General features: G+C 37.5%; 1 protein-coding gene across 2 annotated transcripts in view; it reads left to right on the forward strand.

Moving 5' to 3' along the window:
* The window catches only part of COG5 (component of oligomeric golgi complex 5), a 518,626-nt gene that overhangs the window by 60,256 nt on the left and 441,178 nt on the right, over positions 1 to 17,192 (forward strand). For both annotated transcript variants that reach the window (XM_037836383.1, XM_037836384.1), the window contains exon 6: positions 5,053 to 5,173. In XM_037836383.1, coding sequence (XP_037692311.1) covers positions 5,053 to 5,173 — 121 coding nt within the window. The remainder of the gene's footprint in view (positions 1 to 5,052; positions 5,174 to 17,192) is intronic.

Below are 17,192 nucleotides of genomic sequence, written 5' to 3' on the forward strand. Positions count from 1 at the left end.
GAGAACCAGAAGGAAAGAAAGAAGATAAGGACAGGGACTATATAAATTAGCGAATCCTAGAGTGGACAGTGATGGTGATTGAATATACAAATATAAGAATGTTTGTGCATGAGAGAAAAATGAATGTCAGCATTGCAAGGTGTTGAAAATGAAATGGTATATGGAAAAATGCAATCAATGCAAATTGGAGTCTATAGTTAACAGTAACATTGTTATGTACGTCCATGAAATGTCACAAGGGCCATATACAAAAACTAAATATTAATAAGGGGGATATAAGAGAAGGATATGGGATTCTTGGTGTTATTGTTGTTGTTTCTCACTTTTATTTTATTTTATTTTCATTTTTTTTTTTTTACATTTTTTTATTCCTTTTTTCCCCCTTTTCTTTCTTTGCGGAAGAAATGGAATTATCCTCATGTAGATTGTGGTGGTGAATGCATAACTATGTGATTATACCAGGAACCATTGATTGTTTACTTAGGATGGATTGTATGGTGTGTCAATAAAACTGTTTAAAAAATAAACAGAAAGATGCAAGTGCTGTAGAAAATATGGAGAGAGGGATGTACCTATTCACTGTTGGTACGGAAGTAGAATCGTGTAGCCCCTATGGAGGACAGTGTGGTGGTTCCACAGGAGGCTAAGTATAGGGTTGTCATATGATCCTGCAATCCCGTCATTAGGTTTATACTTGGAAGAACTGAAAGCAGGGACATGAATGGACATTTGCACACTGGTGTTTATGGTGGCAGTGTTCATGATTTGCAATGGTATTCATGATTTGCAATGGTATTCATGATTTGCAATGGATGGAGGTGGCCTAAGGGTACATCGACTGATGAATTAAGGATGAACTATGGTGAATACATACAGTGGAATATTGAGGGGCTGCAAGAAGAAATGAAGTTGTGAGGCATGCAACTAGGTGAATGAACCTTGAGGACAGTATGCTGAGTGAAAGAAGCCAGAAATAATTAGACAAATATTATAACGTCTCACTAATGTGGACTAAATATAATGTGCAACTTCTGAGAATTGAATTCGAGAACATAGTTTATCAGGGGAAGACTTACTGTAAAGTTTCCTAGATTGTAAGCTCTTACAGTAGTGACATTCATTCCTGAGTTGTTATGGTTATTTCTAAATTCTGAGATCCTGAGCTCTTTGTTTAGAACCTAGTCGTTCCCTGGAACTTGCTATGTAGCAATAGATACTTCATACACCAGCCAAACTGATTTTCAGGTATAGAGCCTGTCATCAACATACAAGAATGCAGTGAATATTGTTCCCATGAACCTTTCCTTAATAATCTAATAGAGGATGTAGTTCAGATGAGCAAGATGATGCGAGAAACATCAATGTAAAGATTAGCTTTGAGCATTAGAATTAGAATTAAATGAGAGATATAAAGGAGAGTATGTTATAAAATGACTATATGCTTTGATGATGAAATAGAATTCAGCCATAAAAAATGTGGGGAAAGCATGTGCAAAAATATTTTTAACTATTTTCAGCAGTCATTTTGGTTGTAGTATTGTTTTTTTTATTCAGGTAACATTTTCTGTGTATTGTTCAGTAGAGCAAATGAATAATTCTGCATGATTCTAATTTTGTTACCTCTGTGCCCTTGAGGGCCCGAATTTTCGTTGTGGAAGAAATGATACACAGATATAAAATAGGAGGTTAGTAAATACCTTGTGCTCCTGAATTTTAATTGGAAATATTAGTATGAACTTATGAGATATTCTAATTTTAATCTTAAAATAGTATATATAAATGTACATATGTATATGTGTAATGTTAATCTCAGAATGTTTACATGTATTATAAAATAAAGGAAATGAATATTTATGTAGTATTTTAATTCTGACATTTCCTAGCTATGTCTACTGAGAAGTCCCAGAAGTGAGCAAACCTACTTCCCAGAATGTAGTCTTGAAATGCCATTTTATTCTAAAAGAAACTAAAATTGATCTTGGAACAATTTTATACCAGATACCAAGGAAGCTAGCGTGACTACCAGCATCATGACAGAAGTTCTCAGTAGCTGATTTGAAGAGGTCCTAGGGTGAACAACCATTCCAATTTTAGCACCGAAAATTCCATGTCCTGGGGTGTGGAATCAATGTGGTTGATCCCCCTCACAAGCTTCCACTGACCAAAAAGGGGACAATTTGAGTATCAGTAAGAGAGTAAGAAGCTATAGTGAATTGGCATAACTCAATATGTTTAAATGTATTGGTTCATGATGATACCAAAAAACAAAAAACCCCAAACCACTAATAGGTCATCTCTGGTGGGTATTAGGAAACCAATCATTCATTTTGAAAACTGATAAACCAAGGAAAGGAATCAGGTATTTATTCTGCCTTTCTTGTATAAACTATACTACTGGGTAAACAAATAGTAGATGGGATAATGTTTCTTGTTTTATAGAGAATTTTAGATGCTAGTAAATAAATATAGAGGGAATAAAGAGTTGGAACATCACCATTTTACAATTTTTTTTATGTTTTAATGGATTTTGACATTACCAGTGGTTGCTAGCAACAGAAAAGAGAGAAAATCATACACCACCACCTATAACATAATCTTGTCAGAAATACCAAACGTGAATCTGATATAGCTGGCTATATCTAACTGCTAATGTACAGGAAATGCAGAAAATGGAAGAAGATGTTAAACTACATTATGGGAATGTGGTCGGCAAAACCCAGGTTTTAGGAAATTCTATAGGACAAATTTTCCTAGGTATTCAAGAAATTGCAAGGAAAAAAAAAAGAGATGATGAGGGTACCTATAGATTAAATAAGGGCAAAATTACACTACAGCATTTAGGTATGTATCCTTGGGTTATAAAATCTTAAGTGTAGTTTAGGAAATGATTACTGTAAAAGACAGTATAGTGATTTCTCTCAGTTGGAATGGGGGTTGGGAAAGGGAGGATGAAGGCAGATACAGCATTTTGTGATTGGTAGGGGGTATATGGTGTCCTCTCTACTTGCACTATATTTAACAATAAAGTCTAAAAAGATAAGGAAGGGAAATGAATTGATTAGAGTGGAGGCAACTAGATTGGGAAATGGTGAGAGTTGATGTTTTGTACATTAAAACTTGTTTACTGAGACATTTATTAAATGCAATTCTGAGAAGATTCAACATAATCTTTTAGTTAAAGAGCCATTGAAGCTTATTAAAAAGGGAGCTGGAATGCTGAAAATGTGTGGTTCTAAGAATATAAAACTGGCAGGATGGATTTCAGTGAGAAGAAGAGAGACTGGAAAGCTAACCAGGAGACACTGTGATAAGGCGAAGGTGATAAGGATTTGGATTAGGTGATGTTTGCACATAAGATGATAACTGTTTTGTTATGCAACAGAATAATAGTCAGTATGACATGCTGAGATGAACTATGTTTGGTAAAAATAGAAACATTACAAATAAACTCAAAGATATCAAGTTTGAGGGCATAACCCTATTTAGTAGGTACTGGTGAGTTCTGGAAGGATAATTCTGGGTAAAAAGGCTGGAGTAAAATCTGGTATTTCTCCTCATGATGTATTTAGAATACAGAGGAATATTTGCTAGAGGTTCTACATTCCAAATGGTTCATCTAAAAATGCCAATTCTGACAAACAAGAAATTGATAACAGTGGTTATTTCTGGTAAGTGCATAGTTGGGACAGACAAATAAGAGGGTGACTTTTCAACATTATTGCCTTTTTATCTTTTGAATTTTGAATATGTGCTATTCAGTAGATGAATAGCATTTACTTGAAAGGTTAAGATGCCCAATCCTCCTTTTTTCCGGGGGGAAATTCTTACTTGGTTTCCTTTAATTATTTTAAGTACCTTGGACTATTGTTGCTCAGTATAGCAGGCAAACAGGTTTAACACTTGGTTGCCTTTGACTTCCATATGTTTTTTTTTTTTTTCCCCAACTGTATTCATGATGTTTATTTCTTAAACTGGATGTTTGTTAACTCATTTTTTTATGCTCTTGCGTGAATTATTAAGTATTTTTAGAAATTGCACTATAGCCTTGCAGAAATGGAGATAAGAAATCAAGTGTCACGATACCTGCCCACTCTGGGGAGTGAAGGTTAGGAGCAGTGCACCATGCCTGCTTTCCTGCTTTCCTGCTTCCCCAGCGCCGCCCTCCGGCTACTGCCCGGCTGCATGTGGAGGGGCGAATGGCGCAGACGCAGACTAGACCTGCCCACGTGCTGGTGGGTCTCAACAACTATCTCAAACAAGTCGCCTCCAAGGCAGAACCCCTGTATCTGGCTATGCCCACAGGAACACCACTTGACCACAGTAGAGGAGGAAGTTCTCTTGGAAAGCCGCACCCTCTGGGACGACCTTTGAGCTCTGCCAGGCACAGAGAGGCAGAGAACTCAGCTGGTTGCTGGGACTGGATGAGGTTCACTTGGTCCAGCTGGAACTGCACAGTTGTGAAGTCCTCCAGGGGAAGATTTCGTGGGTTGGGTATCTACAGGCCCCTTTGTATTTACATATGTTTTTAAGCATTGTATGTTTGGTTGTATGCTTAAATTTGTGTTTGTGTGTGTTACATCCAGCAAATGTTTATAGGTAGAGGATCAGGGACTCTTTTCTTCTCAAGGATTTCCATTCCCCTCTTATTGCTGCCAGTTAGGATTTTCCTTTTTAAACAGGGGAGATGTTTTTGCTTCTTACCTAGCTTCAAAGCAATACAAAATGATGATGATACAGGAAGAAAACTGGTCTAAGACTGAGAAGAGTCCCTGGGCTTCAGAGGTCCTTAATTCCAATTTCTCTATTATTTCTAACCATTCAGGAAAAATCCGAATTTATTGTAAAAGATAAGTATGGCACTTCTTGGTACTCCCTATGAGATTTGATGTTTTTAAAGACCTGTGATTTTTAGGCTTCTGATTGCTGGGGGGAGAAAAGGCATGAATGAAACTTTAGCTTCTGGAAAGAATTGATGGATTTACGTATTAGTAGTAATAGAAATAAACCTTCATGGATTGACTATACTTTTTTAACACTGTGATATTTGCACAGGTTGCCTGTGATTTGCTTCGGAGAATAATACGCATCTTGTATCTCAGTAAGAGACTCCAAGGACAACTGCAAGGGGGAAGTAGAGAGATAACCAAAGCTGCTCAGAGTGTCAATGAACTTGGTAAGTCCCTTTTTGATGAAAAAGTTAGTAGAGTTTTAAAGACTTTAAGTTGCTTGATTTGTTGACTTTTGTTATCACCCTTAACAAATATTATTGACCAAAATTATTTAAATAATTGATTGTGTATAGCATTGTCACACATTTCAGAATTGATGAGTAAAATTAGTTGATTTCTTGAACATGCTGTTTATTTTTTAAATTATCATATGGTAAACATGACCTTTCTTTGGTATATGGTTCTGTGTGTTTTAAAACATGCCTAGATTGGTGGAACTACTACCACAATCATGAAATAGAACAGTTCCATTAATCCCAAAATTCCTTCATACTATCTTTTCATAGTCATATCTTCCCCCTGCCTCTCACCCTGGCAGCCACTAATCTGTTCTCCATCACAATAGTTCTATAGTTTTCAGAATTTCATACAAGTGGGTCATATAGTGTGTAACCTTTTGAGGCTGGGTTTTTTACTTAACGTAATACCTTTGAGAGTCATCCAAATTGCTCTGTGTACCCACAGTTCGTTATTTTGTATTGCCAAGTAGTATTCCACCATATGAATGTACCACATTTGGGTTGTTTCCAATTTTTGGTGATTATGAATAGAGATACAGTAAACATTCATGTACAGATCTTTGAGTGAACATAAGTTTTCATTTCTCTAGGGGAAATATCTAGGGTTAACACTGTTTTTTAGGTGATAGATCCCATGTTGATATTATGTATAGAAGATTTATTTAATTCATTTCTTCATTCTTTCATTGTTATCTCATATTTTAAGCAGGCCCTTGGCATTTAAGGGTTTGACATTCATGGTTTTGACTATCAACCAGCTACAGGGTACATGATGAAACTGTTCATAATTTTTCAGGCAAAATTTTGAGTATACATCAAATTACCCAACACCCACATTTTGGTGAGGCTTTGTGATTTTCTTTTCTTCATTTCTGAAGTGAATATGTTTAGTGGTGTTTGTTCATTTGTGGGTTCAGAAGGTCTTTGATTATGTCCATCTCAAATGAGTCTGCTTACTCAGTATCAGGCAGCATGCTTTGAATGTAGTTATGCCAAAAGGCTATCAGAAAGATGTGTGTTACTTATTCTCCCTTTTTCTCTTTGGTATTTCAATTACATAGTCATGCTGTAATGCTTATTCTGTATTCTTCACTGACAAAGGAAATGTAATATTCTTCATAATTCCTGCTTAAGTAACATTCCAGTTGTATAATGCTCAGATATAGATCTTTATTAGGCACATGCTTTGGAATATATTTAGCCTGTGTTTTGGTATGATTGGAATATATCATGTAAAAAGTTAAATTTTAATAAGTGAGTGATGCTTGAGTGTAGTTTTTCTTGTGGATAATAAAACCATTAAAATCAGATGAAAATGATTCCAAGATTTATTATATACATTTGTCATCACTGATGCTCCTCCATAATAAAAATTGCTGGATTTTGATTATGATTATCATTTCTCCTAGAATCAGCATGTGCTATAGTACAAATGGTGATAATGCAGTTTTTTTAAAAGACAGGCACAAGTATCAATCACAGTGTTCTGAATTGTGCTAATGCAGACTATAGCACGCTTCCCTTCCAATGTGGTGTTGGCTTTACCTAGAGTTTTATAAACATTAAATGTTAAGAGGTATTTGGGAAAGTATAGTTCGTGATGGAATTATCTCAAAAAATGACTGTATTAATTTAAATTTTTAAAGCTTTGCAGGTCATGTGCTGTTCAGTATTTGTAAAGGCATCATCTCTTTATCACTCACCACTGTGGTTCAGTCTTGGCAAGTCAATAAGACTATGTCCAGATTTCTCCGGAGAAACCATGGAGGTGAGAAGGCAGTGGTATTAATGTATTTAAGATACTGAAGGAGAAAAACCACCAACCAAGAATTCTATATCTGGCAAAACTGTCTTTCAAAATGAGGGGGAGATTAAAATATTTTCAGACAGACACTGAGAGAGTTTGTGAATAAGAGACCTGTGCTTCAAGAAATATTAAAGGGAGTGCTAAAGGCTGACTTGAAAAGACAGGAGAGAGAGATTTGAAGAAGAGTGTTGAAATTAAGATTATCAGGAAGGGTAAAAGGAGAGAGAGAGAAAAAATAGGATATCACATATAAAATCCAAAAGACAAAATGGTAGAAGAAAGTACTGACCTTACAGTAATAACACTAAATGTTAATGCATTAAACTCCCTAATAAAAAGACATAAACTGGCAGAATGGATTAAAAAACAAGACCCATCTATATGTTGTCTACAAGAAACTCATTTTGGCGCAAGGACAAAAATAGGCTGAAAGCGAATGGTTGGAAAAAGATATTTCACGCAAACAACAGCCAGAAAAAAAGCGAGAGTAAGCTATATTAATATCAGACAAATTAGACTTCAAATGTAAAAACAATTAACAGAGACAAAGAAGGACACTATATAATAATAAAAGGGACAATTCATCAAGAAAACCTAAAAATCATAAATATTTATGCACCAAGCAAGAGTACCCCAAAATACATGAGGCAAACACTGACAACGATGAAGGGAGAAGTAGATACCACTACAGTAATAGTTGGAGATTTCAGTACACCACTCTCATCAATGGATAGACATCTAGACAGAGGATCAATAAGGAAACAGATGTTGAATGGTACGATAAATGAACTAGACTCAACAGGCATTTGTAGAACACTACACAACAGCAGGATTCACATTTTTCTCAAGTGTTCATGAATCATTCTCTAGGATAGACCACATGTTGGGTCAAAAAGCAATCTGAACAAATTAAGAAATATTGATATTATACAAAGCACATTCTCAGATCATAATGGAATAGAGTTGGAAATAAATAACAGGCAGAAGGTTGGAAAATTCACAAATACGTGGAGGCTAAATAGCACAATCTTAGACAACCAGTGGGTGAAAGGAAGAAATTAGAAGAGAAATTAGTAAATACCTTGAGGCAAATGAAAATGAAAAAACAAGATATCAAAATTTATGGGATGCAGCAAAGGCGATGCTGAGAGGGAAATATATTGCCCTAAATGCCTGTATTAAAAGAGAAGAAAGAGCAAAAATTAACTGTTTACCTAGAGGAACTAGAGAAAGAACAGCAAACTAATCCCAAAGCAAACAGAAGGAAAGAAATAACAAAGGATAAAGCTGAAATAAATGTAATTGCCAACAAGAAAACAACAGAGAGAATCAACAAAACCAGAAGTTGGTTCTTTGAGAAAATTAATAAAATCGTTGGAACCTTAACTAGGCTAACAAAAAAGGAAAAAAAAAAAGAGCAGATGAAGTAAACACAATCAGGAATGGGAAAGGGGACTTAACTACTGACTCTGCAGAAATAAGGGAGATAGTGGATACTACGAACAACTGTATGCTAATGAACTAGACAACTTAGATGAAATGGACAACTTCCTAGAAAAGCATGAACAACCTGCACTGACTCAAGAAGAAATAGATGACCTCAACAAACCAATCACAAGTAAAGAGACTGAGTCAGTCATCAGAAAGCTCCCAAAGAAGAAAAGCCCAGGACCAGCTGGCTTCACACGTGAATTCTACCAAGCATTCAAGAAAGAATTAGTACCAATCGTGCTCAAACTCTTCAAAAAAAATTGGAGAGAAGGGAAAGCTACCTAACTCATTCTGTGAAGCCAACATTACACTAATACCAAAGTCAGACAAAGATACTACAAAAAACCAAAATTATAAACCAATCTCTAATGAATATAGATGCAAAAATCCTCAACAAAATACTCGTAAATCAAATCCAGCAGCACATTTAAAGAATTATACACCACGACCAGGTAGGATTTATTCCAGGTATGCAAGACTGGTGCAACATGAGAAATCAATTAATGTAATACACCACATGAATAAATCAAAGTGGAGGAATCACATGATTATCTCAGTCGATGCAGAAAAAGCATTTGACAAAATTCCGCATCCTTTCTTGATGAAAACACTTCAAAGGAAAAGAATAGAAGGGAACGTTCTCAATATGATAAAAGCAATATATGAAAAACCCACAGCTAACATCATACTAAATGGGGAAAAACTGAAAGCTTTCCCCCTAAGATCAGGAAAAAGACAGGGATGCCCACTGTCACCATTGTTATTCAGCATTTTGCTGGAAGTTCTAGTTAGAGTAGTTAGACAAGAAAAAGAAATAAAAGGCATCCAAGTTGGAAAGGAAGAAGTAAAACTTTCACTGTTTGCAGATGATGTAATCCTATATGTAGAAAATCCAGAAAAATCTACAGCAGAGCTACTAGAGTTAATCAGTGAATACACCAAAGCGGAGGGCTGTAAGAATCAGCACATAAAAATGCATAGTTCTCCTATACACAAGTAATGAGCAACAGGAGGAGGAAATGAAGGAAAAAATTCCACTTACAGTAGCAACTTTATTTGGGAATAAACTTAACCAAGGCCACAACAGACCTATACAGAGAAAACTACAAGAAACTGCTAAAAGAAATCTTACAGGACCTAAAAAAATGGAAGAGAATACTGTGTTCATGGATTAGAAGACTAAATATAGTTAAGATGTCAATTTTACCTAAACTAATTTATAGATTCAATGCAATTCCTATTAAAATCCCAACAACTTACTTTCCAGAAATAGGAAAACCATTAACCAAATTTATTTTGAAGGGCAGGGTGCCTCGAATAGCCAAAAATATCTTGAGAAAGAGGAATGAAGTGGGAGATCTCACAATACCTGACTTTGAAGCATACTACAAAGCTACAGTGGTCCAAACAGTGTGGTACTGGCTTAAAGATAGATATTCCGACCAATGGAATCAAACAGAATGGTCAGAAATAGACCCTCTCATCTTTGGACAATTGATCTTTATTTACTCTTGAAGTTTCTTCTTTATGCTCTTCTAGGGTCTTCTTCATGTCCTTTATATCCTGTGCCATGTTCTCATTGTTTGTTTTTAGTTCCTTGATTAATTGCTCCAAGTACTGTGTCTCTTCTGATCTTTTGATTTGGGTGTTTGGTTTGGGTTCTCCATATTGTCTGGTTTTATCATATGCTTTAAAATTTTCTGTTGTTTTTGACCTCTTGGCATTTGCTTTACTTGATAGGGTTTTTTCAGAATATGAAAAACACCAATCTCTTAATTTGTCAGATCTACAGCTTGGTGGTGTACACTTTAACTAACCAGCAGATGGTGTCTGAAGTCACCTATTCCCCTCAAGTCAGTTCTCCCCAACTTTTTCTTTGTGGTCTGTGGGGGTTGGATTCTTGTGGGGTTCAATTGGTGCACTCAATTTGGGTGTGTTGTTTGTGCTGTCCGCCCTGAATGTGGGGCGTGTGTCTGAGTGGTTAGGGAGGCAGGGCAGCTTTAATAATCAAACCTCCCAGGTGTTCCCAGAGATTTATGGCTGTTGCAAGAGTCTATACCTTCATTTCAGTCTTGCCACAGATTGTCTCTGCCCCTGACCCACAAGTCCTTGGTATTGGCGTAGCATCCCTGAGATTTCCGAGCGGGTCCCCCTTCCCAGCCGTGCTCTTCTAGGACCTCTGCTGAGGGAAGGCTGTGCCATGTCACAAGTGTGCGCCGGCCCTCCAGGGGAGCCCTTGGGCCGCCAGGCCATGCAGGGGCATTCCCAGCCTGCTGTAAAGATGGCTGAATGGGACATGTTAATTTCCCCCTTTTTGCACAGCTCTGCCTTCCCAGCGCTGGGACAATTAGCTGTGGGTACACTAAAGGCCACTGTCCACAGCCGATATTGTGGCATTTGCGTGGTGTTGCAGGAAACACTCCCGGTCACACTGGGACCCTTGGAGTGGCTCTGGGCTTTGGGTCCGGCCCTGGGCAGGAGCGTCCCCAGCCCGCCGGGAAGATGGCTGCAAGGGGAGCAGTTTGTTTCTCCTTTTGGCTCCCCTCTGCCCTCCTGGCCCCAAGACAATTAGCAGCGGGTGTGGGAAGGGCTATCTTCCCCGCCAGATATTGAGGTGTTCGCAAGGCCCGCTCCTGCTGCACTTCACTGTGTGGTTCTCGCTGCCATATCCGCAGCTGTTCCCAGGTTTTTTTTTTTTTTTTTTTTTTAAAGAACTAGTGCGTCTCCAAATGCCAACCCATGGTTTCCCCACACCACAGCATGGCTGCCAGACTTTCAGCTGGCTCACTCACTCATTTCAGAATGTAGACTCCCGGTTTCACCAAATGCACGGTCCCTGTGGATTTAACAGAGCTTGTCCAGCTAATGCATTGCTGGAACTGGTGTTCTGGGTCACTTTCTTGTTTTTATCTAGTATTTTTCACGGAGGTGTTTTTTTGCCCTGTCTCACCTAGCCACCATATTAGGTTCTCCCAGACAGTTGATCTTTGATAAAGCAGTCAGGCCAAAGCAACTGGGACAGAGCAACCTCTTCAATAAATGGTGTTTGGAGAAGTGGATATTCCTATCCAAAAGAATGAAAGAGGACTCTTGTCTCACACCTTGTACAAAAATTAACTCGACATGTATCAGAGACCTAAACATTAGCACTAAGATCATAAGACTTTTAGAAGAAAATGTAGGGAAATACCTTAAAGATCCTGTGATAGGAGGTGGTTTCCTAGGCCTTATCCCCAAAGCACGAGCGATCAAAGAAGAAATAGATAAATGAGATCTCCTCAAAGTCAAACACTTTTGTACATCAAAAACCTTTATCAGAAAAGTAAAAAGGCAGCCTATGCAATGGGAGAAAATATTTGGAAACCGCATATCAGATAAGGGTTTATTATCCAGAATGTGTAACATGATCCTAGAAGTCAACAACAGAAAGATAAACATCCCAATTTAAAAATGGGCAAATGACATGGACAGACACTTTTCTGAAGAGGAAATACAAATGGCTCAAAAAGATGTGAAAAGATTCTCAACTTCACTGGCTATCAGGGAAATGCAAATCAAAACCGTAATGAGATACCATCTCACACCTACTAGAATGGCCGTTATCCAAAAAAAGAGAAAACCATAAGTGCTGGAGAGGATGTGGAGAAAGAGGTACACTTATTCACTCTTGGTGGGAATGTAGAGTGGTGGAAATGCTTTAGAAGACAGTATGTTGGTTTCTCAGGGAGCTAAGTATAGAATTTCCATATGATTCAGCAATTCCATTACTAGATATATATGCTCAGTGGAACTGAAAACTAAGACATGAATGGATATTTTTAAACCGATGTTTATAGTGGCATTATTGAAGATTGCCAAGAGATGGAAACAGCCCAAATGTGTATCAACGGACGAGTGGATAAGGAAACTCTGGTGTATACACATGATGGAATATTATGCAGCTGTAAGACAGAAAAAAGTCATGAAACATGCAATATAATGTGGATGAACCTTGAGGTTAGCCAGAAATAAAAGGACAAATACTGTATGGTCTTACTAATATCAACTGACATTAAGGAGCAAACATTGGGAGTTAAAAGCTGAGAACATAGGTTATCAGGAGATAGAAAGAGGGTAGAGACTGGGAATTTGATGCTGAAGGACTATAGAATGTTCAACAGAATTGCCTGTATGTATCCAGAAATAGATAGAATAATCCTGTGTGATGGTAGCACAATATTTAAGTACACTGAACAATGATGTCTGTGAATAAAGCTGAAAGAGGAGGGCTAGGGGCATGTATGACACTAGAAGGAAAGATAGTCAGTGTTCTAGTTTGCTAATGCTGCTGGAATGTAAAACACTAGAAGTGGATTGGCTTTTATAAAGGGACTTTATTTGGTTACACAGTTACAGTCTTAAGGCCATAGAGTAACACAAGTAACAGTATCCAAGGTAACACATCAACAATCAGGTACCTTCACTGGAGGATGACCTATGGTGTCCGGAAAACCTCTGTTAGCTGGGAAGGCACATGACTGGAGTCTGCTCCAAAGTTCTGGTTTCAAAATGGCTTTCTCCCAGGATGTTCCTCCCTAGGCCGCAGCTCCTCAAAAATGTCACTCTTAGCTGCTCTTGGGGTGTTTGTCCTCTCTTAGGTTCTCCAGAACAAAAGTCTGCTTTGAACGGCTGTCTTCAAACTGTCTCTCATCTTCAGCTCCTGTGCTTTCTTCAAAGTGTCCCTCTTGGCATAGCAAGCTTGCTCCTTCTGTCTGAGCTTACATAGTGCCCCAGTAATTTAATTCAGACCCACCCTGAATGGGTGGGGCAACACCTCCATGGAAATTATCCAGCCAAAGGTCTTGTCCACAGTTGATTGAATCACATCTCCATGGAAATACCCAAAGGGTTCCAAAATCTAATCAACGCTCATATGTCTGCCCACACAAGATTGCATCAAAGATAATGGCGTTTTGGGGGACATAATACATTGAACTGGCACAGGTGATAAAGACTGGGACTGCATAACTTAGTGAAACCTGTCTATGAAAGGGGGATTTAAGGGAGGGGTATGAGATTCTTGGTAGTGGTGTTGTTGTGTGACCTAATTATTATATTGTTTGGTATGGCATTTTAATTTAAAAAGAATCTATCATTCTTTAATAGTATCGTTAATAATACTAATAAATTATTTAATAATATTCTTTAATAATATCTTTTATTCTTTAAAAAATTTTTTGGTGTAATTATCATGTTCAGTTGCTGATTGTGGTGATGAATGCACAACTACATGATAATACTGTGAACAGTTGTACATTGTGGATGATTGTATGGTATGTGTATATATTTCTATAAAATTGCAGGGAAAAATACAAACAGGGATACAAGTGCTGGAGAAAACATGGAGAGATGGATGTATCAATTTACTGTTGGTGGGTGTTCTAGTTTGCTAATGCTGTCAGAATGCAAAACACCAGAGATGGGTTGGCTTTTACAAAGGGGGTTTATTTGGCTAGAGAGTTACAGTCTTAAGGACATAAAGTGTCCAAGGTAAGGGGGTACCTTCACGGAAGGATGGCCAATGGCATCCAGAAGACCTCTGTTAGCTGGGAAGGTGTGTGGCTGGCATCGGCTCCAGAGTTGTGGTTTCAAAATGGCTTTCTCCTGGGACGTACCTCTCTAGGCTTCAGCTTCTCACCAAAATGTCACTCTCGGGTGCTCTTGGGGCATTTGTCTTCTCTTAGCTTCTACAGAGTAAAAGTCTGCTTTCAAAAGCCATCTTCAAATTGTCTCTCATCTGCAGCTCCTCTTTCAGTTCCTGTGCATTCTTCAAAGTGTCCCTCTTGGCTGTGGCAAGCCCACTCCTTCTGTCTGAGCTTATATAGTGCTCTAGTCAAGGCCCATGCTGAATGGGTAGGGCCACACCTCCATGGAAACTATCCAATCAGAGTTACCACCCACAGTTGGGTGGGATGCATTTCCATGGAAACAACCTAATCCAAACGTTCCAACTTAATGCCCACTAATAAGTCTGCTCCCACAAGATTGCCTCAAAGAACATGGCTTTTTCTGGGGGACATAATATATACAAACTGGTACAGTGGGAAAGTAGAATGGTATCGGCTATCTTGAGGACAGTGTGGAGATTCCACAAGAAGCCAAGTATGTGGGTGCCATAAGGTATATACTTAGGGTATATACTTGGAAGATTTGAAAGCAGGGACACGAATGGACATTGGCATACTGGTGTTTATGGTGTCAGTATTCATGATTTGCAATGGATGGAAGTGGCCTAAGGGTGTATTGTCTGATGAACAGAATGGTGAACTGTGGTGTATGCTTACAGTAGAATATTGAGCAGCTGCAAGGAGTGAAGCTGTGAGACACTCAACTAGGTGAATGGATCTTGAGCACAGCATTTTGAATGAAATATGCCAGAAACGAAAAGATAAACATTATAATGCCTCACTAATATGGATTAACTACAATGTATAAACTCTGAGAATTGAATCTCAGAGCACAGCTTATCAGGAGAACACTTATTGTAATGGTCGCTAGATTGTAAGCTCTTACAGCAGTCCCATCTATTCCTGAGTTTTAATGGTTATCTCCAAATTCTGACATAACTTGAAGCTGCTGTGATGAAAATAGAATGTGCTATGTTTCCACAGTCAACATTAGAACTTTAAGGTTTCCCCTTTGGAATATTAACTAGATAATGGCACTTGCCCTTTTCATTCCTTTGCTTGTAGGGCACCTTATCCCATCCACAATACAGCCATTAGTGAGAAATCTTGTGTGCTGTTTGCTTCATTGTTATCAATGATAAAATTCTGCTGGGTACTGTTGTATTAGAATTTTCAAATATAGAGAGAAAATGGCAGACATAAATCTTTACCATTTAGAATTTAACTAGATGTTCCATTTTTATATTAGTTTCTTTGGAGTTGTTAATAAAACTCAGTTTGAACCTAGTTCCTCTCTGTGATTTCATTTCAATTATTTCCATTTTATTTCTCTTTATTTATATTAGCAATGGCTCTTGCTTTTGAAACAAATTTAAATAAAACATTTGAATATCTTAAATATCTTCAGAAAGTTTTTGAAAGACACATGGCTACAAAGAGGCAGTATTTATCTTGGTAAATTTATTATATTCCAGGATCTGTATTTAAATTTTTCTGGCTTAGAGACTTTATTTTGTCAACACTGGGAATTGAATTAAATTTATGGATATGCTTACTCCCTGACTTCTTCTTAAGGAGTCATTAATTTGGCTTACAAGAATATATAATAAGAATTAACAACAAATGAAAAAGGAGGAAAAAGAGACTAGCAATAAGAAATAAGCAGGGGTGATCTGTAGGGAGTTTTTGTTGCAGCCAGCTTTCTTGTTAATGCCTTAAGTTGAAGCAGTGAGGATTCATTCATTCCTTCTTCCCTCTTCTAGTGATGGGCATTCTTTTCACTATGGTTTTGGCAAGAAACGGAATATGGGATTCATATCTGGGTAGATAGCATGATTGGATTTCTTACAAACCATAATGACAACTCATCCTCTGAAATTTCCATAAATCCATATTGATGTGTCATCTTTTTCTCATATTAATCATGTCCCCACGAGACTTATGTATAATCCAGAACACTAGTTCATTAATTTGCAATGAGATACATGCTATCCTTTGGATGAAAAGCATATGCTTTTTCTTTTTCTGGGTAGATTAAATGGAAAAATAAATTTTAATCATAGAATTGGTAAAATTCAAGTTAGATCAAGGGGAGCTGGTTGTATGATTCAAATGTTTTGTACACACTTTGATTGTCCAGTGCCTACATCTTCATAGTAATAATATGCCTGCTATACCTGGAGTGCTGAATAAAGTCTTGGGTCATGGGAACCTTCTATGTAGTCACTGTTCGTCATCTCTTTATTATTAAGGTTTTATTTCTTATGCTTCTTGTTGTCTGTCCTCATTTGTTTACACAGTTTTTGTCTAATCAAGACACAATAAAATTGATTTGGTTTCGGAAAATTTTTCTATCAGAAGGAACCAGACCAGATGATGCTTTTCTGGACATTCTTTATCCTGTTTATAGAAGTCATGATTTGTAATTTATTTTATTTATCAGACACTTAGTTTTCAGTATGAATAAACCCTGTAGTTTATTGGTAATCTGGAATAAAATGAATAAACAAGATGAACTTTCTGTGCTTGAGGAGTTCAAGATCTGTCAAGTGTGATATATGTGTCAGAAGCATTCACTCATGCAATTAAAATATACTGTGATGAAGTTAGAGATAGAAGTACTAGCATTTGATGAGTACTCACTGTGTCAGGCACTATGCTGAGTGATTCTCTTGCTTTCTGTGCATTATCTCATGCCTCACATTAACCTGATGGAGATAAAATGTTTAGGTTTTAGAACATCTAATCACTCACCCATGCTTTCTCCTAAGTCCTTAACCAGAGAGTAGGCACGGTAGAGATAAATATGATGTCACATGTAAGCTTTTTTAAGGGTAAAGGTGGATAGAGAAATTGGCTTAGATCAAAGTCAGAAATGGGATTAACATCGTCTTTCCACATGGGAAAGTTGTTTTGCTTATGGCACTGGAGTTAGAAATTAGAAGAGCTCTGGCCTTTATCATCCATGTGTCAAGAAGTA

Source organism: Choloepus didactylus, chromosome 5 (genome assembly GCF_015220235.1).
Source record: "Choloepus didactylus isolate mChoDid1 chromosome 5, mChoDid1.pri, whole genome shotgun sequence".
Lineage (NCBI taxonomy): Eukaryota > Metazoa > Chordata > Mammalia > Pilosa > Megalonychidae > Choloepus > Choloepus didactylus.